Raw genomic sequence first — 21,890 nt, 5'->3', positions numbered from 1 at the left:
TATTAGCTTTTACAAATTAAATATTGTACTGCTGTCACGGGCAGAGACTGCGGGTGTTGGAGGGGGGAAGCTTCGGAGCTGCGGAGGAGAGCGCAGAAACCGGGTGCGGAGGGCAAAGCGGAGAGATTCCACAGAGGATCGGTGCCGACCAGCACTCACCAGCCCGAGAGGCTTATCTGCTCACCCGCTGGGACGGGCGGGGCTGGGAGCTGAGCATCGGGCTTCAGTCGGATCCCAGGGAAAGGTCTGGAGTTGGCAGAGTGAAAGCAGTCTGAAGGGGTGTTAGTGCACCACGGCTAGCCGGGAGGGAGTCCGGGAGAAGTCTGGAGCTGCCAAAGAGGCAAGAGACCTTTTCTTCACTCTGCTTCCTGGTGCACGAGGAGAGGGTTTTAAGCGCGCCGCTTAAAGGAGCTCCAGAAACTGGTGTGGAGCTACCAAAGAGACAGGAGACTTCTTCTTGCCTCTTTGCTTCCTGGGGCGCGAGGAGAGGGGATTAAGGGCACCATGTAAAGAAGCTCCAGAAACGGGCGCGAGCCGCGGCTGTCAGCATGGACAACAGAGACGGGTGTGGGACGCTAGGGTTGCTGCTGCCGCCACCAGGAGTCCTGTGTGCGAGCACAGGTCACTCTCCACACCGCCCCTCCCGGGAGCCCATGCAGCCCACCACTGCCAGGGCCCCGTGATCCAGGGACAGCTGCGCCGGGAAAACGGGCGGTGCGCCTCGGGCCAGTGCAGCGTCACGCTGGCCTCTGCCTTCACAGGCTTGCCCTGCATCCGTGCCCCTCCCTTCCCCCCGGCCTGTGCCAGAGCGCCCAAATCAGCTGCTCCTTTAACCCCGTCCTGTCTGAGTGAAGGGCAGACGCCCTCGGACGACCTACACGCAGAGGCGGGGCCAAGTCCAAAGCTGAACCCCAGGAGCTGTGCGAACAAAGAGGAGAGGGGGAGGTCTCTCCCAGCAGCCTCAGAAGCAGCGGATTAAAGTTCCACAGTCAGCTTGAAGTGCCCTGCATCTGTGGAAAACGTGAATAGACAGCGAAATATCCCAAGTTGAGGAGGTGGACTTTGGGAGCAAGATATACTATTATTTTCCCCTTTTTTCTTTTTGTGAGTGTGTATGTGTGTGCTGCTGCGTGAGATTTTGTCTGTATAGCTTTGTTTTCACCATTTGTCCTAGGGTTAGACTGAACCGTTTTTTTTTAATAGAAATTTTTCTTCTTCATAATTATTTTTTATTTTAATAACTATATTTTATCCTACTTTATTTTGACTTCTCCCTTTCTTTCTTCCTTTCTTCCCTCCTTTCTTCCCTCCTTCCCTCCTTCCTTCCTCCCTTCCTTCCTCCCTTCCTTCCTCTCTTCCTTCCTCTCCTCCTTCCTTCCTTTCTTCCTTCCTGCCTTCCTTTTTTCCTCCCTCCCTTCCTTTCTTCCTTCCTTCCCTCCCTCCCTCCTTCCTTCCTTCCTTTCTTTCCTTTCTATTTTTTCTCCCTTTTATTTTGAGCCATGTGGATTAAAGGCTCTTGGCAGTCCAGCCAGGTGTCAAGGCTGTGTCTCTGAGGTGGGAAAACCAACCTCAGGACACTGGTCCACAAGAGACCTCCCAGCTACATGCAATATCAAATGGCGAAAATCTCCCAGAGATCTCCATCTCAACACCAAGACCCAGCTTCACTCAAGGACCAGCAACGAACAGTGCTGGACACCCTCTCCCCAACAAAGAGCAAGACAGGACTACAGCCCCATCCATTAGCAGAGAGGCTGCCTAAAATCATAATAAGGCTACCAACATCCCTAAACACACCACCAGATGTGGACCTGCCCACCAGAAAGACAAGATCCAGCCTCATCCACCAGAACAGGGGCACTAGTCCCCCAACCAGGAAACCTACTCAACCCACTGAACCAACCTCAGCCACTGGCGACAGCCACCAAAAACAACAGAAACTACGAACCTGCAGCCTGCAAAAAGGAGACCCCAAACACAGTAAGATAAGCAAAATGAGAAGACAGAAAAACACACAGCAGATGAAGGAGCAAGATAAAAACACACCAGACCTAACAAATGAAGAGGTAATAGCCAGTCTACCTGGAAAAGAATTCAGAATAATGATAGTAATGATGATTCAAAATCTTGGAAATCGAATAGACAAATTGCAAGAAACAGTTAACAAGGGCCTAAAAGAAATAAAGAGGAAGCAAGCAACGATGAGCAACACGATAAATGAAACGAAAAATACTCTAGATGGGATCAATAGCAGAATAACTGAGGCAGAAGGACAGATAAGTGACCTGGAAGATAAAATAGTGGAAATAACTACTGCAGAGCAGAATAAAGAAAAAAGAATGAAAAGAACTGAAGACAGTCTCAGAAACCTCTGGGACAACATTAAATGCACCAACATTCGAATTATAGGGGTCCCAGAAGAAGAAGAGAAAAAGAAAGGGACTGAGAAAATATTTGAAGAGGTTATAGTTGAAAACTTCCCTAATATAGGAAAGGAAATAGTCAATCAAGTCCAGGAAGCACAGAGAGTCCCATACAGGATAAACCCAAGGATAAACATGCCAAGACACATAATAATCAAACTGTCAAAAATTAAATACAAAGAAAACATATTAAAAGCAGCAAGGGAAAAACAACAAATAACACACAAGGGAATCCCCATAAGGTTAACATCTGATCTTTCAGCAGAAACCCTACAAGCCAGAAGGGAGTGGCAGGACATATTTAAAGTGATGAAGGAAAAAAATCTACAACCAAGATTACTCTACCCAGCAAGGATCTCATTCAGATTTGATGGAGAAATTAAAACCTTTACAGATAAGCAAAAGCTGAGAGAGTTCAGCACCACCAAACCAGTTTTACCACAAATGCTAAAGGAACTTCTCTAGGCAAGAAACACAAGAGAAGGGAAAGACCTACAAGAACAACCCAAAACAATTAAGTAAATGGTAATAGGAACATACTTATAAATAATTACCTTAAGTGTAAATGGATTAAATGCTCCCACCAAAAGACACAGACTGGCTGAATGGATACAAAAACAAGACCCATATATATGCTGTCTACAAGAGACCCACTGCAGACCTAGGGACACTTACAGACTGAAAGGGAGGGGATGGAAAAAGATATTCCATGCAAATGGAAATCAGAAGAAAGCTGGAGTAGCAATTCTCATATAAGACAAAATAGACTTTAAAATAAAAACTATTACAAGAGACAAAGAAGGACACTACATAATGACCAAGTGATCAATCCATGAAGAAGATATAACAATTGTAAATATTTATGCACCCAGCATAGGAGCACCTTAATACATAAGGCAAATACTAACAGCTATAAAAGGGGAAATAGACAGTAACACAGTCATAGTAGGGGACTTCAACACCCCACGTTCACCAATGGACAGATCATACAAAATGAAAATAAATAAGGAAACACAAGCTTTAAATGATACATTACACAAGATGGACTTAATTGATATTTATAGGACATTCCATCCAAAAACAACAGAATACACATTTTTCTCAAGTGCTCATGGAACATTCTCCAGGATAGCTCATATTGGGTCACAAATCTAGCCTTGCCAAATTTAAGAAAATTGAAATCGTATCAAGTATCTTTTCTGACCACAATGCTATGAGACTAGATATCAATTACAGGAAAAGATCTGTAAAAAATACAAACACATAGAGGCTAAACAATACACTACTTAATAATGAAGTGATCACTGAAGAAATCAAAGAGGAAATCAAAAAATACTTAGAAACAAATGACAATGGAGACACGACGACCCAAAACCTATGGGATACAGCAAAAGCAGTTCTAAGAGGGAAGTTTATAGCAATACAATCATACCTTAAGAAACAGGAAACATCTCGAATAAACAACCTAACTTTGCACCTAAAGTAATTAGAGAAAGAAGAACAAAACAAACCCAAATTTAGCAGAAGGAAGGAAATCATAAAATTCAGATCAAAAATAAATGAAAAAGAAATGAAGGAAACAATAGCAAAGATCAATAAAAGTAAAAGCTGGTTCTTTGAGAAGATAAATAAAATTGATAAACCATTAGCCAGACTCATCAAGAAAAAAAGGGAGAAGACTCAAATCAATAGAATTAGAAATGAAAAAGGAGATGTAACAACTGACACTGCAGAAATACAAAAGATTATTAGAGATTACTGCAAGCAACTCTATGCCAATAAAATGGACAACCTGGAAGAAATGGACAAATTCTTAGAAATGTACAAGCTGCCGAGACTGAACCAGGAAGAAATAGAAAATTTGAACAGACCAATCACAAGCACTGTAATTGAAACTGTGATTAAAAATCTTCCAACAAATAAAAGCACAGGACCAGATGGCTGCACAGGCGAATTCTATCAAACATTTAGAGAAGAGCTAACACCTATCCTTCTCAAACTCTTCCAAAACATAGCAGAGGGAGGAACACTCCCAAACTCATTCTATGAGGCCACCATCACCCTGATACCAAAACCAGACAAAGACCTCACAAAGAAAGAAAACTACAGGCCAATATCACTGATGAACATAGATGCAAAAATCCTCAACAAAATACTAGCAAACAGAATCCAACAGCACATTAAAAGGATCATACACCATGATCAAGTGAGGTTTATTCCAGGAATGCAAGGATTCTTCAATATACGCAAATCAATCAACGTGATACACCATATCAACAAACTGAAGGAGAAAAACCATATGACCATCTCAATAGATGCTGAGAAAGCTTTTGACAAAATTCAACACCCATTTATGATAAAAACCCTGCAGAAAGTAGGCATAGAGGGAACTTTCCTCAACATAATAAAGGCCATATATGACAAACCCACAGCCAGCATCATTCTCAATGGTGAAAAACTGAAACCATTTCCACTAAGATCAGGAATAAGACAGGGTTGCCCACTCTCACCACTCTTATTCAACGTAGTTTTGGAAGTCCTAGCCACAGCAATCAGAGAAGAAAAAGAAATAAAAGGGATCCAAATCAGAAAAGAAGAAGTAAAGCTGTCACTGTTTGCAGATGACATTATATTATACATAGAGAATCCTAAAGATGCTACCAGAAAACTACTAGAGCTAATCAATGAATTTGGTAAAGTAGCAGGATACAAAATTAATGCACAGAAATCTCTGGCATTCTTATACACTAATGATGAAAAATCTGAGAGTGAAATTAAGAAAACACTCCCATTTACCACTGCAACAAAAAGAATAAAATATCTAGGAATAAACCTACCTAAGGAGACAAAAGACCTGTATGCCGAAAACTATAAGACACTGATGAAAGAAATTAAAGATGATACAAATAGGTGGAGAAATATACCATGTTCTTGGATTGGAAGAATCAACATTGTGAAAATGACTCTACTACCCAAAGCAATCTACCGATTCAATGCAATCCCTATCAAACTACCAATGGCATTTTTTACAGAACTAGGACAAAAAATTTCACAATTTGTATGGAAACACAAAAGACCCCAAATAGCCAAAGCAATCCTGAGAACGAAAAATGGAGCTGGAGGAATCAGGCTCCCTGACTTCAGACTATACTACAAGGCTACTGTAATCAAGACAGTATTGTACTGGCACAAAAACAGAAATATAGATCAATGGAACAGGATAGAAAGCCCAGAGATAAACCCACACACATATGGTCACCTTATCTTTGATAAAGAAGGGAAGGCTATACAGTGGAGAAAAGACAGCCTCTTCAATAAGTGGTTCTGGGAAAACTGGACAGCCGCCTGTAAAAGTGTGAAATTAGAACACTCCCTAACACCACACACAAAAATAAACTCAAAATGGGTTAAAAACCTAAATGTAAGGCCAGACACTATCAAACTCTTAGAGGAAAACATAGGCAGAACACTATGAGATAAACCACAGCAAGATCCTTTCTGACCCATCTCCTAGAGAAATGGAAATAAAAACAAAAATAAACAAATGGGATCTAATGAAACTTAAAAGATTTTGCACAGCAAAGGATACCATAAACAAGACCAAAAGACAACCCTCAGAATGGGAGAAAATAGTTGCAAATGAAGCAACTGACAAAGGATTAATATCCAAAATTTATAAGCAACTCATGCAGCTCAATAACAAAAAAACAACCCAATCCAAAAATGGGCAGAAGAACTAGACATTTCTCCAAAGAAGATATACAGATTGCCAACAAACACATGAAAGAATGCTCAACATGATCAATCGTTAGAGAAGTGCAAATCAAAACTACAATGAGATATCATCTCACAGTAGTCAGAATGGCCATCATCAAAAACTCTAGAAACAGTAAATGCTGGAGAGGGTGTGGAGAAAAGGGAACACTCCTGCACTGCTGGTGGGAATGTAAACTGATACAGCCACTATGGAGAACAGTATGGAGGTTCCTTAAGAAACTAAAAATAGAACTACCATATGACCCAGCAATCCCACTGCTAGGCATATACCCTGAGAAAACCATAATTCAAAAAGAGTCATGTACCAAAATGTTTATTGCAGCTCTATTTACGATAGCCAGGACATGGAAGCAACCTAAGTGTCCATCAACAGATGAATGGATAAAGAAGATGTGGCACATATATACAATGGAATATTACTCAGCCATAAAAAGAAATGAAACTGAGTTATTTTTAATGAGGTGGATAGACCTGGAGTCTGTCATACAAAGTGAAGTAAGCCAGAAGGAGAAAAACAAATACCGTATGCTAACACATATATGGAATCTAAGAAAAAAAAATGTCATGAAGAGATTAGTGGTAGGACGGGAATAAAACACAGACCTACTAGAGCATGGACTTGAGGATATGGAGAGGGGGAATGGTGGGCTGTGAGGAAGTGAGAGAGTGGCAGGGACATATACACACTACCAAATGTAAATTAGATAGCTAGTGGGAAGCTGCTGCATAGCACAGGGAGATCACCTCTGTGCTTTGTGACCACCTAGAGTGGGGGGGATAGGGAGAGTGGGAGGGAGGGTGACGCAAGAGGAAAGAGATATGGAAACATATGTATATGTATAACTGATTCACTTTGTTGTAAAAGAGAAACTAACACACTATTGTAAAACAGTTATACTCAAATAAAGATGTTAAAAAAAAAAAAACTAAACAACAGGTTTAACTTGAGTCCATGGGAAATAAATGATATATATTCTTTTGGAGCAAGAATCCTCTAACTGACCAAGTAGACTGCCATGAAGCTCAGAGTTCAACTTTCAAAATAGAGTCAGATATGATGATAGTTGTCCATAAATTATGGTAAATTTTCTTATAAGTTGCCTAAAACCCTTTGTAAAAGAAAGTAGGCTATAAGTGAGTAATAAATAAAACAGAGTGTTTGTACAAACAAAAATAAATAAATTTTAAAAATAAAATAAAAATTGTAGTGATGTTTTTATGTGTGTGTACACATATATATACACATCTGTGTCTGTGTATATATGAAGTGTATGTAACATTTGAAGATTGGTTATGTCCTGGTGGTGAATCAAGGGAAAGAGAAAGTATTGTTTTTAAACAGCTATCTATTTCTCAAATAGCTCTTGTCATTAATTTGATCCTAGTAAGTAAAGAGTCTTGCTATTCAACTATTTTTAATTTTTATTTGCAGGTAAGCTTTTGGGTTGTTAGAGAGATTCTTCATGCTCAAACATTAAAAATTAGAGCAGAAGTTTTGAGCCACTATATTAAAACTGCTAAGGTAAGACAAACTTGTGTTTCTGTTTTTGAGTTTAATCATTTACCAATGCTTGTAAGTAAATGTTTGCCTGTGACACTATGTTCACTTTTTATCGACACTAGAAAATAAGGCCTACTGACTAATATAAGTCCAGTTTTTAAATTGAATGCCTGTTTCCTTTGCCTTTTCTTTTATTCCTCCTGTCTTCCTCCCCTTTCTTTTATACTTTTCCTCCCTCTCTCAGAGAAGCTGAATTACATAAGATTTGACTGGGCAGAGGTCAGATTATGATGAAGTTTAATATTTGTAAAATACTTGTGTATTCTGCAGGTGATTGAAAAAGCCTTATAAGATTAAGTAGGAAAATACATATCAATTATTTGCCGTTGAAATAGATCACTCTAGCAACCATATGGACAATGATACGACTTTAATTTTTTTAAAATAGTATAAATGAGGATGTTAACCAAATACCTTAATTGAGCAGCATAGATAATAGATGCAGCAAGAGAAATAGAACTTGGATTTCAAGGATAGTCAAAATTTAGAGAGGAGGGTGGAATAGGACATTCAAGATTTTATTGAAATTTGTAATAACTCCAAGTTTATGTTAACTAAAAAGAGGCATAATTGTAACCACATCCCTCATTATTCTTATAATAAATGCATAACTTATCTCACCTGTGAACAAAGATGGAATAAAATGAGGATATCATTTTTACAATTGTAAATTATTATAAAAATGTAATTATTATAAGTCATAACTCTTCCATATTTCCCTTGAGCACCTGGGAACAATTGTATTCTAACATTCTATGGCACTAGGTGGCAGAGCTAGCCTTCTGAAAATTTGATATTTTGCAGAAGTGTCATAAAATTTTTAAAAACATTTGTGATATGTTAGATAAATACTGGGTTTTAGCTAATAGAAGTCCATGACTTTTCTCCATAGATCCTGAATTTGTGTTATTGTTTTCTGGTATTTTTGTTAGTTTTTTTTTTTTATGTACTTGTTGTATGTTCCACTCAAAACCACCAAATTTTGTCCATCAAACCTGCCATTATCCTCATCAAATAATCAATTAATTCCAATTCAGACTCGTAGACTTTGAGTTATTTTTGATAGTGTTTACTTTCATCTCAAGCCCTAAATTTGTAATTTTTTGTCTAATTTCTGTCTCTTAAATCCCTCTAGTCAGACTCGCCTTCTGTATTCAGTTTGTTATAAAACTGGCAGATCTTTCTCTTTTAGTAGCTTGTTTCAGTTAGGGTTCTGTAGAGACAGAAAAAAAAATACACTCACATATATATGTATAAAAAGATATAAGAAATTATCTCGTGTGATTAGGTGGGAAACTGGCATATCTGAAATCTGTAGGGCAGACAGCCTAGAAGCTTGGGCAGGAGTTTCTAGGTTTTTGCTGTTATAAGTACCACTGCTTATAAAGCATTCATGTGTGAGTCACTTGGTGCTCAACTGCAGGTTAAAGCCCTAGAAATATAGAGAGAAAAGACAAATTTATCTTCAAAGAAATGACAATTAGACCAATAACTTTCATTGAATCTGATGAAAAGTAACATTTTTTGTGTGTTGGCTGTTTAGGTTTTCTCTCCTGAAATGTCTGTTCAAGATCTTTGAACAATTTTCTATTATAGTATTGGTCTTTGATTTTTATAGCAGTTTTAAAGATATAATTCCAGATGCTAAAGTTCTTTGCTATAGTCTTTGCATACATCTTCCTATTTGTGACTTGTCTTATAACTCTTTTCATGTTATCTTTTGATATATAGATGCTCTTAATTTTAATAGTCAAATGTATTAATCTTTAACTTTCATTTTCTGATTTGAGAATATCTCACTTAAATATCTTACTCTCACCTCTGAGAATATCAAAGATTTTCTCTTATATTATTCTTTAAAAGTTCTACAGCTTTGATTTTGGTATCTAATTCATCTGAAATTTTAGATATAATATGTATGAATTATGGATTCCAGTTCATATTTTTTTATATGAATAATCCTGTTGGCACCATTTTTTAAATATTTTTTTAAAGTTCTCTTTATTTTGTCTGGAAGCATTGTTATGTCACCCTTGTTCTTGAACAATGCTATTCCAGACTTACAGTTGTTTTTTTTTTTTAATTTACCCTACTTGGGATTTCTTGAACTTACTAGCCCTGGGAATTAGTGTCTTTCAGTAATTTGAGAAAATAATCCACCATTATCTCTCATATTGTTTCTACCCCATTGTTTTTTATCATGTCCTTCTGAAGCTCCATTGAGATAAATGTTGGCCTTTTTTGCTCTCCCTTTGATGTCTCTTTACCTTTTATTTCACATTTTTAAAAGATCCTTTGGCTTTTATGTTGCTTTCTAGATAATGCCTTCTTTTTTTTTTTTTTTTTTTTTTTTTGTGGTACACGGGCCTCTCACTGTTGTGGCCTCTCCCATTGCGGAGCACAGCCTCCGGACGCGCAGGCTCAGTGGCCATGGCTCACTGGCCCAGCCGCTTCGCAGCATGTGGGATCCTCCTGGACCGGGGCACGAACCCGCGTCCCCTGCATCAGCAGGCGGACTTTCAACCACTGCACCACCAGGGAAGCCCAATGCCTTCATTTTTAATCTTCATTTTATTTGAGGCCAATACTGGATGTTCTTCATTTGTGATTCTTGTTTCCTTGTGTTCATCCTTTTCCTTTTCCTTTTTTTCTTTTACTTGAGTTCTTATTTCTTGAAATTTTATGGGGGTTCTTTGAGACCTGAGTTAAGGTGGTGTTAGTTAGGGTTCTTCAGAGGAATAGAACCCTTCACTTTTCCTTGATTTTCATATTCAAAACAGGCCATTTTTGCCTTGGAGTCGCTTCATGGTGAGGACAGTTTTTAAATGATAAGACCATTGAGATGTTAGCGTCTGATAGTTTGAAGAAACCTGGGCAATTAGCAATAATTTGACAAAAATAGTAGATCTCTTAGTAAACGGTTGGAACCTAGCATTAGATGGGAGCCTTCTGCACGGAGGCTGTAAAAAGCAAGGTCTGGTATTGGGAAGCAGGTAGATATCCCAACATGAACAAGGAACAAAGGATTTGAAGATTCAGCCAGGAGGAAGCAGGAAATTGAGGAGGGCTATGGAAAGCAGGTTTGAACCCTTGCCCTGGAATAATGGGGATCCTGAATAGGACACCAGATCAGGATCCTGGGCATGGACCCTTCCTTTAAACTCGGATCATAAGGCAGAGGCTAGTAATATTTCAATATAAGGCATGGTCGTACCAGGTAACCTTGATACTGAGCCATAATTTTGGTTTTCTTAATGTATTACACAACTAGAGGTAGATTTGTTCCCAGAGCTTGGGGGCAGTGCCAGGTTAGAATGTGAAAGTTCTATTGTGGGCCAAAATCAGCTTACCGTAAACATAGTGGATACACCAAAGACAGATCTCAACAATGAGGGTAATAAGTACTAGAACACTAACAGTTGCCAAGATTATACTTGTTGTTAAAGTTGTCTTGTATTCATGCTGTTTATTTTTCATCTCTCCTCCCTGCTTTTCTTAAATCTTCCAGAAACTATACGAGCTGAATAACCTTCATGCACTTATGGCAGTGGTTTCCGGCTTACAGAGTGCCCCAATTTTCAGGCTGACTAAAACATGGGCGGTGAGTAATTTTCCTTAGTTAATGAAAGGTTAGACTTCCTGTTGGAAGTAAAGATGTGTTAGTTCCTTTTATAGTTCTTAGTAAGGTTAATATTTTGATAATAGATAAGGATTTTTGAAGTACTTTGTACTGTTCTTTGAAACCTACATATTTTTTTCTCTCTCCTTAAATAAGTATTTCACTAGGCTTGTTAGGTATTTTTGGGTAAATTACAACTTGGTGCTTGGTTTCTGCTCTTTAGGAACTCATTTTTTAGAACCTCTTTAAACATCTTTGACAACATAGCATTTCAAGCTTACTGATGGGAAAGTGTAAATGCAAAAAAACAAAAATTGTGTTAATCATGTAAAGACTATGCTTTTGGAAAATTTGAAGAAGATACAAATTATAAGTTTCAAAAAAAAGTTTACTGATTCAGATTTCCATTATTTTTTAGTCAGTAAACTCTCAGGTTGTTTCCTTAGGAATAATGGAAAATCTGATAGTTAACATGAACGTAAGCAGTGTTTCTGCACATTGTGGTATTATGCTAATCATATTTGGTTCTATTACTTGAACAAGGTCAGGGTGTGGATTTTTATTTCTGCAAATTTGGTACTTTTACAGTTGATTAACCGGATACTGGCCTCAAGGTTTCTAGATATTTTTCATTTAGATTTTATATAACTGAAATTTTAGATTCAGTTAAATCTGTTCATATTTAATACTGTTCTTTAATGTAAAAGAGGAATGATTTTGTTTACTACATTTTGTACAGAGGGTTAGTGTGTTCTTACTGTCCTGTAATAAAGACTTGACTGACTTTAAAACACTTTTTTACTTGATAAAATATAACTTTGTTTTTAATTAACCTAGTGCTGTTTTCACTTTTCATAGTATCTGAAGAAACAGATGTTTCTCATGAAAATCAGGGTAGATTTCTATACTGGAAAAACATTAGCTTAGAAGAGTTTATGGTCCACTTTATATTTTATTTGTATTTTAGAAACACCTGAGTGAACGGTTTTCCTACTCTAAAAATTATTTTTAATGATGACCTTATTTATTAAAATTTGAACTTAATGAGGGAATGGAAATGATTATAAATATACAGTTATGAATTCCATCTTTGAAGTTTTCGGGAAGAGAATTATACTCTGGTTTATATTGTGGTTTAGAAATGAGATACATTTCCCTCAAGTTAATTTTTATTTTCCTTGAAGTTATTTTCGTTGTCTCCCTCATGTATTGCATGGAGAATAATTTTGTTTAAATTTAGTAACAGCTCTATTATTAATCTGAATAAAATTTTTGGTGTTTATATTAAACTTTAAAATATTCCACTTTGTGCCAGGCACTGTCTAAATGCTTGACATGCATAGTGAATGATATAGACAAAGTCCCATTCTTGTACAGATAACATTTTACTAGGGAAAGATAAGCTGTAAATAAATAAATGATACATCATAAATAGTGATAAATGCTCTGTAGAAAAGTAAAGCAGAGTAAATGAGATATAAAATACTTCCGTGCTTTCCTTTCTATGATGTGTGGTAAGAGTCTCTGATAAGTGACATTTGGGTAAAGACCTAGAGTAATTGAGAAAAACATTCATGTGCATATCTGAGAGAAGAGAATTCCAAACAAATAGCCAGTGCAAAGGGCCTGACAATGTTCACAGAATAGCCGGGTGGTCAGTGTTGGCAGAGTGAAACAAGCTAAGGAGTAGTTGATGACAGGAGCTGAGTTCAGAGAGGTGGCATCGAATCAGAGAATGGAGATGCAATTTACTGATATTCAGGGAGGTATAGAGAAGGTGTGTTGGGGGGTTCTATTTTATACATATCAATTTTGAGTTGGCTGATAAAATATTCATGTGGAACTATGAGGTCAGAGTTAGGTATACAAGTTTAATAGAGCAGTTAGAGCTAGAGATACATTTTTTTGATCATCAGCATAAAGATAGTATTTAAAACATGAGGTTGTAATTAACGAAGGTTCAGTCAGGTAAAGAAAGTGTTTCAAGAAAGAGTGCTCGTAGCCGGGCGCGGTGGCGTGCGCCTGTAGTCCCAGCTACTCGGGAGGCTGAGGCAGGAGGATCGCTTGAGCCCAGGAGTTCTGGGCTGTAGTGCGCTATGCCGATCGGGTGTCCGCATTAAGTTCGGCATCAATATGGTGACCTCCCGGGAGCGGGGGACCGCCAGGTTGCCTAAGGAGGGGTGAACCGGCCCAGGTCGGAAACGGAGCAGGTCAAAACTCCCGTGCTGATCGCGCCTGTGAATAGCCACTGCACTCCAGCCTGGGCAACATAGCGAGACCCCGTCTCAAAAAAAAAAAAAAAAAAAAAAAAAAGAAAGAGTGCTCATCTGTGTCAAATGAGAACTTTGAGATCACCATTGGATCTGGCAGCTGGAAAGGATTGGTGACCTTGGCAGAGGTGGCTTCAGTACGGTAGTGGGGTGGGAGACTGATTGGATTTGAGAGAATGGTGGAGAAAAAAATGGAACAGTAAGTACAGAGAATGCATTTGAGGAATTTTGCTGTAAAGGACTGGGGTGAGGTCCTGTAGAGAAATCTGGCAGTAGCTGGAGGGAAATAGGAGATTAAAGGTTTGTGGCGTTTTGTTTTCATTTTGAAGATGAGATCCATGACAATATATTTGTATGTTGGTGCCATGATCTAATATAATAGAATGAGGAAATAGTAAGAGAACAAAGAGTCACTCCCGTGATACCTACTAGATTAGGCACGAGGGAATGAGGTCCAGTACTCTAGTGGGGCAGGAACAGTTTATCCATTTTAACAGGAGAGAAGGGGATGCATTTGGTTACAGACACAGGTATGTTGGTAGATTTGGTGGTGGGATTCTGCAGAAGTTCTTCTGATACTTTATTTCATAAGACATAAGAAGCAAGGTCATTATTTGAGAGTGGGGGAGGTGTTGGTTTGAAGAAGGAGGAAAGGATGAAAGTCATCTAGGAGAGTGTGAGAGTGAATTAACTAGGGAAACATTGTAGATTTGGTAGGTCTTACGAAGGTCCACTTGAGATTTTTGGTCATGAACTTACAGTGAAACCAGTCAGCAAAGTTATGTATTCTCCAGCCAGGTTCAGGTGTTCAGCATTAACCTGGAGAAGTGTGGATAATTGTATTTAAAAGCAGAGATGGAATTTTTTTAGGCTTGTTTTTGTACCACAGAGGGGTCAAGGATAGTGTAAGAGATAAAGTAGGCAAATGTAAAAGTTGTTTTAGTGATAGGTGAGGAGTTTAACCCAAGTAAAAGGAAAGAGATAATGAACAATGAAAAGGTAGTATGGTAACTGGTGGAAATCCTGGTGCCCTCAAATATTTATTGGGTTCAGGATGTGCTAGGGAGTGGAGGCTGAGTGGTGGAAGATAAGATGATTCAAAGGGGAGTGAAGAAACTTAGAAACCAGGGTATTGGGAGTATCGTCTGTCTGAAGACTGCAGTCATCAGGATATAAGAATAATATTGGTTCATAGACTGTTTCTCCAACTACTAAAGTCTTAATGATGGGGAGATGACTTGTAGCTCTATTAATGACAGTAATATAAGTATTGTAATCTAGTGTTCTTTTGTCCAGTACTATAGCCACTAGCCACACGTGGCTATTCAGTTTAAATCTTAGGATTAAATAAAATTTAAAGTTCAGTTCCTTAGTCTTACTAGCCATGTTACAAATGCTCAGTAGTCACATGTGGCTAGTGGCTATTGTATGGACAGCAGAGACGTAGAACATTTCCATCATCACACAAAATTTAATTGGACAGCACTGATCTAGTGCTTGAACTTAATTAGAAGCTGGAAGATTTGGGGGAGGATAGTGTGATAATAAGCTCGAAGGAATTGTGAAGAGAAAGGAGGAAGAACGGCACCTAACTGAACTCCAGACTGATGTTGCAACGTTTGTAAGAAAAGAAAGAGAATGCTTCAAGAAAAGGTCAAAGATGGGGTTTTTGCAGAGGACGGACCCTGAGTCCTAGAGGGTACAGTTGGAAAGGATTGGGAGCAGTAGGGTATCGGGTCAAGTTAGAAGATAATAAAGATCATATGAATGAAGAATTTGAGAGTGTTTGGGGTTTTCTTTAAAACCAATAAAGGGAATGTACCAGAAAAAAATCCTAAGTGGGGGAAATATTAGCAACGTTCACATTAACATCAAGGAAAAGGATGCCCATTTTCACCGTTTCTATTCAACATAGAGATCTTAGCCAGCACAGTCAGAAAAAAAATGATTAGAAATAATAGGATTTGTCCTCAAAAAATTAGAATTACATAGAGTTACCATTTATCCATCAATTCCACTTCTGGGTGTATACCCAAAAGAACTGAAAGTGGGGATTCAAACGTATTTTTACACCAGTGTTCAAAGCAGCATGATTAACAATAACCAAAAGGTGTGAACAATCCAGATGTCTACCAACAGGTAAATGGATGTACAAAATGTGGTATAAACATACCGTGAAATATTATTCAGCCTTAAAAAGGAATGAAATTCTGACACATGCTGCACCATGGATAAATCTTGATGATATTATGCTAAATGAAATGAGCTAGACACAATAGGACAAATACTGAATGATTCCATATATATGAGGTATCAAGAGTAGTCAGATTGGTCGAGACAGAAAGTAGAAGGTGGTTACCAAGGACTGGGAGGAGCAAGCAGTGAGGAGTTACTGTTTAATGGAGTTTCAGTTTGGGAAGATGAAAAGAGTTCTGGCCTCGGGTGGTTGCAGTGATTGGCCGATAATGCTACTGAACTATACACTTCAAATTGGTCAAAATGGTAAATATTATATATATTTTACCACAACCTTTTAAAATAGTCTTCTGGAAACAAGTCTCTGCTATGCCACCCCAGATTGAATCCTTTCCATCTGGTTATTGATTTGTTATGAAAATTCCAAAATATAAGTTATTTTTGTACATATTAGACTGTGTGGTTCTTTAGTTTTGTGTTTCAGATGTGTCAAGATCAGTTATGAGTTACAAGTAATTTGTTTCTCCTGATACTGTACCAGAGTTTTAGAATGATTGACTTTGGAAAAAAAGAATAAGTTTCTTTTTATCCCTGCTATGTCATGTCAGTATATTTTGCATATTTAAATGCTTTGTTATGTGGGAGAGAAAAGGATGTTTGGATTTACAGGTCACTCAGCAGAGAGTTGCACCTAATCTTGAAAATGCTGATCAAGCTGGGCCACAGAAAGTTGTGAAACCAGTGTTTCAGACCCTGGAAAATCTATCTAAAACATTCAAGCAAAGAACTCCTTGAATTCTTGTGTTTTAAAGAGAGAGGGATATTGGTCAGACATTTTTTTGATAAAGGTTATCCAACAGTAATCTACATCTTGGAGCCTGTGGAAAATAGATTCCAATATCAATTCCAATTGTACTACTTGTAATACTAGAAAGAGCAGGTGTTAGAATTTTCTGTCTCCAGGACTAGACTGAGACCCTGAAAAACAGGACCTAGTCTTTGTGAGTGGATGACTGATGAGTGTTGATATGTTCTGCTTCTCCTTTGAATCTCAGTCACCTCATCTTTAAATCAATCCTCTGACTTTTCTGTTAACCTCATAGGAGAATTAGAATTTTATTGGTGGAAGTGTTTTGCCTACTATAAAATAACAAATATTTTATGATACAAAGTGAAATCTGATTACATCATAATGAAATAGTAACTTCATATATTTAAAGAGAAAAAATTCTTTCCAGAGTCTTTGGAATACTTAAAAATATTTTTTTTCTTAATCTTTTAGTTAATACTTTTTGGGTGACTGACCCTGCTTGTTTTTTTATTCCCCTTGATAGCTCCATTTTTTCTCAAAGTGCACCCTCAAGCCTCCTAAAACAGCTGCTGTTGATTGATCAACTGTATGCAATATAGCACTGATCAAAGGGATCAAAGAAAAAAATGTCTTGTCAGAAATCCAAACATGTAAATCATAGTTGTTTTTCTTTTATTTATTTATTTATTTATTTAATTTATTTATTTTTGGCTGCATTGGGTCTTCATTGCTCTGCGTGGGCTTTCTCTAGTTGTGGAGAGTGAGGGCTACTCTTCATTGTGGTGAGCGGGCTTCTCATTGCAGTGGCTTCTCTTGCTGCAGAGCATGGGCTCTAGAGCGCAGGCTCAGTAGTTGTGGCACACGGGCTCAGTAGTTGTGGCACACAGGCTGTAGTTGTGGCTCACAGGCTTAGTTGCTCCGCGGCATGTGGGATCTTCCCACACCAGGGCTCGAACCCGTGTCCCCTGCATTGGCAGGTGGATTCTTAACCACTGTGCCACCAGGGAAGCCCTAAATCATAGTTTTATAGTTACTGGCAGGACTAGCCATGATTAGATGTATCAAGGAAAATTATTACTTAAATTATGAAATGTAGTATTTATTTCTTAATGATCATATAAGAATTATCTTTATCTTTGAAGAGGCAGGGGACAATGCATGAAAATATTTGGGCATTTGAGCTGAATATGAATACATAATTATTTTAAATTAGGAAAGTGATTAATAAAAATTGTTTAGCCATTTAAAATAGTAAAGATAAGAAATAATGTATTATAATTTACTACTTAGTAAGTTAATTTTACTTTATGTACATACAAAGTATATTGTATTTTAAAAACAATGAATTTGGGTTATTATATTAATAGACATGTTTGATTTTGTTTTATTTATATACTACCAAAATATAATTAAAGAAGATATAACTTTGAAATTAAAATTTATAGTAAATATAACTTCAAGTCTTGGCTATAATAAAATTGGATTCGGAAATAACTTAGGCTTTTCTGTTTGTTTTTTAGTTATTAAGTCGAAAAGACAAAACTACCTTTGAAAAATTAGAATATGTAATGAGTAAAGAAGATAACTACAAAAGACTCAGAGACTATATAAGTAGCTTAAAGATGACACCTTGCATTCCCTATTTAGGTGAGTTACATCATGTGTGTTCATTATGCCTGGTTGTTGCTCTGCCTTAATCAGTAGTTTATATAAAATTCAATATATTTTAAAAGTTTGTGTATCCTTTAAAGAAATTAAAGGATTGTTAAGTTGAAAAAAATAGATAGACTAGAGGAATGTGTTAGCTAATTACCTGGAGTGTATTTTCATTTCTTCTTAGAGATGGACCATATGGTAAAGCAATATGTTTTACCTATTTTAGTAATGCTTTTAAAGAATGAACCAGTAGTTTGCAGTGAAGTTTAATGCTGTAAAAATATTTAACATTAACTAAAGAAATTGGTCAAAAGATTTAATGAATTTATTTTCAACATCGTGAGTTCTCGCTTTATGTAGTTGGCAGATATTTTACAGTGAATTATGAACAGCAGTCTCAATGAATATTGGTGTTACTGTTTTCCTAGAAGAGATTAGCCATTTAGCTGTGGAAATTTAGCTCAGTGCTGAGACAGACAAATCTGTATTTGACATATTATTTGCCTAAGAATATATCTCTTTACTGTATATTTTACAGTGTTGATGAATTCCAAGAAGTATTGAACCTAATAACATTATAAGATTATGTTCAACAAAATATGAATAGTAATGCCTTATTAGGTATTTGAATAAAAAAGACTGAAACTATACCATTTTAAATGTATATGTAAATTTAAATACAGAAAATACTTTATATTATATATACCTAGTATATGCATTAAAATAACTTGGTTTGATCCCGTGAAGAGAGTAATCAAATGATAACATTTGCTTTGTCCCAGGATCCCCTTTGCTTCCCTATCTCCACTTTGTCTCTTATATAACTACTCATACTGGATTTCACCATAACTATTTTTGAAAATAATGGAAAATCCTGTTACTTGTTTAGGAGACTCTACAGTGTAAACTTTGAAGTCTTTACGATACCAGTGACAGGAACACAAAGTAGGGACAAAGACAGTTGATAACACTGTCGTTCAGCTGCTCTATGGCATCAGCCTTAGTTTGTCAGAGAAGACTTGAACTTATTAGACCATTGTGGGACATTCTAGAATTCCAGTGGGGATGGGGAATGTTGTACACCCTGTGTTGAAGACAGAATACTCCTATGCATTGTATAGATAGTGGCCACTACTACATACCATTTGTCTGTTTCTTTGATAAATAGTTCAGGGCCATAATAAGCATGACTCAATCAGAGAGGCTGTAAGCTGGATATTAGGAAAGACATTCTGCATGTGCTCCACTTTTTACCACTTGTCACGTTGGCTGTGCCCATTCTTGAAAGGTGTAATTTGGGGAGAGGAAGAAAAGAAGATTTTAAAAAGTCATCAGTATCTTCATACTCCATAAAAACATAAACTTTTTATAGCATAAAGAACATTAGACTGAGAATTGGGAGCCATAAATTCCAAAATGACTCTACCATACTAACTTTTCAAGTCATTGAATTGTCTTCTTAAAGGCTTGTTTTCTTTACCTAGAAATAGCACACAGAGGACCAGAATCATGTTCTTCTTAAGGCTGGCTGGGACCACAGTGGTCTCTTGTATGTAATTCACTTATATTACAATTGAGAAAACCGAAGTCCAGAAAGGTAAAAGAGCTGGCTCATAATCCTAAAACCTAGTTAATGACAGATCTGAAGTTCTGATCTAGCATCTTTCCAATTATACCTGCTAAACTCTCATTCTAAAATTTACTGATTCTATGATTGTATTTTTTTCTCATTGAAATGTTTTTCTCAAATTTCATAATTTTTATTTTTTAGAAAAAGATTATTTCCTATTGAAAATGAGAAAATGACAATATAAATCCTTGTGCTCTGATGTCTAGTTCAGAGGTCTTTGTTTTATATTTATTCACAGTGGAGACTTCAGTTACAAGATTTGAAGTTGTCTGTGCATGTGCACATAAGCGTACTCTCATGCACATACAGGGGCGGGGTGGGAAATTGTTGAAATAGTGGAATCTGGAAAGGTTTTCTATTAAAGAATATACCTGTTTTCTCCCAGCACTGGTACCTAAAACAGAGTAATTGTTCCTGTGGGTTAAAGCAAATGAGGCAAATATTGAGGTGCAGAAGTTGGTTTGGAGAAAATAATAGAACCATGATCTTTCCTGTGTCTTCAGTTTGGTCTCCATTGACTCCTCAGTTAAATTCTCTTTCACTTTACATATTCTCATGACCCAGAATCTCCCTTCTCACTATTACCTGTAATTTTGTGAGAGGTTGACGCTAGTTATTTCTGCTTATTGAAATTCTCCACTTGTGGCACCAGTCTCTCTTGATTTGCCTTCTACATTTCTGGCTTTTGTTTTATCGACTTCTCTTTCTCTGCCTTTCTCTTAAATCTGTTCTTATAAAGGTCTCAGTCTACATCTTTTCTTCCTCTATATGCTCACTTGGAGTAGTCTCATGCAGTTTTTTTTCTGTATATCGCCTGATGACTCCCAAATCTTAGACTAGACCTGTACATCTAATTGTCTTTGTAATTCCTGCAGCCTGGCAACATTTTAGGTACTCAAATACTCAAATACTGATTGAATGAGATATGTATTGGTAACTGTTAATTTAGCATGTTCAGAAGTAAATTAATCATTTTCCCCCTTCTTCCTTACCTGATCCCCATCTTATTTCCTGGCTTAGTCTACTAGTGATCACAGTGTTGCATTATCTGCACTGCTCCACCACCCTAGAAACTTGGGGTATTTGTTTTTGTTTTTGTTTTTGTTTTTACTGGGTTTCTCCTCCTCCACCTCTTATATTCTCTGTTGAAGCAAGATGCGTGTTTCTGAGGGTTATTCAAGAATTAGAAGCCAAAAGAGGGGGGGGAATGGCAAAAACTTAAGTTAAAATAGAGAACACACACTTTAGCATCTACATAATTTTATACATTGGATTCTTCATATAATTATTCATCCCTGTACCAGCTTGTGAAGAAGCATCTGAGAATGTGAGATGATTGTGGAACATTTGGCACAAACATTTGGTAGACTTGGGAAGGGAAAGTGAAACATTGAAACGTTTGTCAGACAAGTTATTGTGACTCAGTTTAGTTCATTTCCAGCATGAAAATCGTCTTTTTAATGTAGTGACAGTTTCATCTTATCGCAGACTTTGAGATTAAATGTATTCATTCCATCTATCAAAACATACATGCTTTTCCTAAGAAAATGTGAAGCATTTTCAACTTCATACAACTTTTTCACTGCTTGATTTATTTATGTCATAGACAGCTGGTTCATTTTCTCATTCCTAATCTTCAATACTAAAGTGTGTTGAAGAATGAAGATTTTACAGTAGTTTATATCCCGTTAATATTTACATTGTTCATATTTTGTTCTAATTTAAAATGAATTTGGATTGTGGTTTTTAAATTTAACTTTTCTTTATTTCAGAATTTTTTACCAGTCATATTAAACTAGGCCCAGTGCAGATAGATGCCAAAAATGTCAACATTTACAAGATGCTGTACATTTGATAAGAGAGAACCTGTCCTGAAGACATGTGAAAGATAATGCTCATTATTCATATTGGTAGCTTCTATTTAACTATCTCTCTTCAAATATACAG

At 37.0% G+C, this 21,890-nt stretch overlaps 1 protein-coding gene across 2 annotated transcripts in view; it reads left to right on the top strand.

Moving 5' to 3' along the window:
• The window catches only part of RALGPS2 (Ral GEF with PH domain and SH3 binding motif 2), a 170,445-nt gene that overhangs the window by 78,028 nt on the left and 70,527 nt on the right, over positions 1-21,890 (top strand). For both annotated transcript variants that reach the window (XM_059056341.2, XM_059056327.2), the window contains exons 6-8: positions 7,633-7,722; positions 11,270-11,362; positions 18,178-18,304. In XM_059056341.2, coding sequence (XP_058912324.1) covers positions 7,633-7,722; positions 11,270-11,362; positions 18,178-18,304 — 310 coding nt within the window. The remainder of the gene's footprint in view (positions 1-7,632; positions 7,723-11,269; positions 11,363-18,177; positions 18,305-21,890) is intronic.

The sequence above is a fragment of the Kogia breviceps genome, chromosome 1, assembly GCF_026419965.1.
Source record: "Kogia breviceps isolate mKogBre1 chromosome 1, mKogBre1 haplotype 1, whole genome shotgun sequence".
In the NCBI taxonomy this organism is placed as follows: domain Eukaryota; kingdom Metazoa; phylum Chordata; class Mammalia; order Artiodactyla; family Physeteridae; genus Kogia; species Kogia breviceps.
Note: the sequence above shows the minus strand (reverse complement) of the source record. Positions and strands in the feature narration are given on the sequence as shown.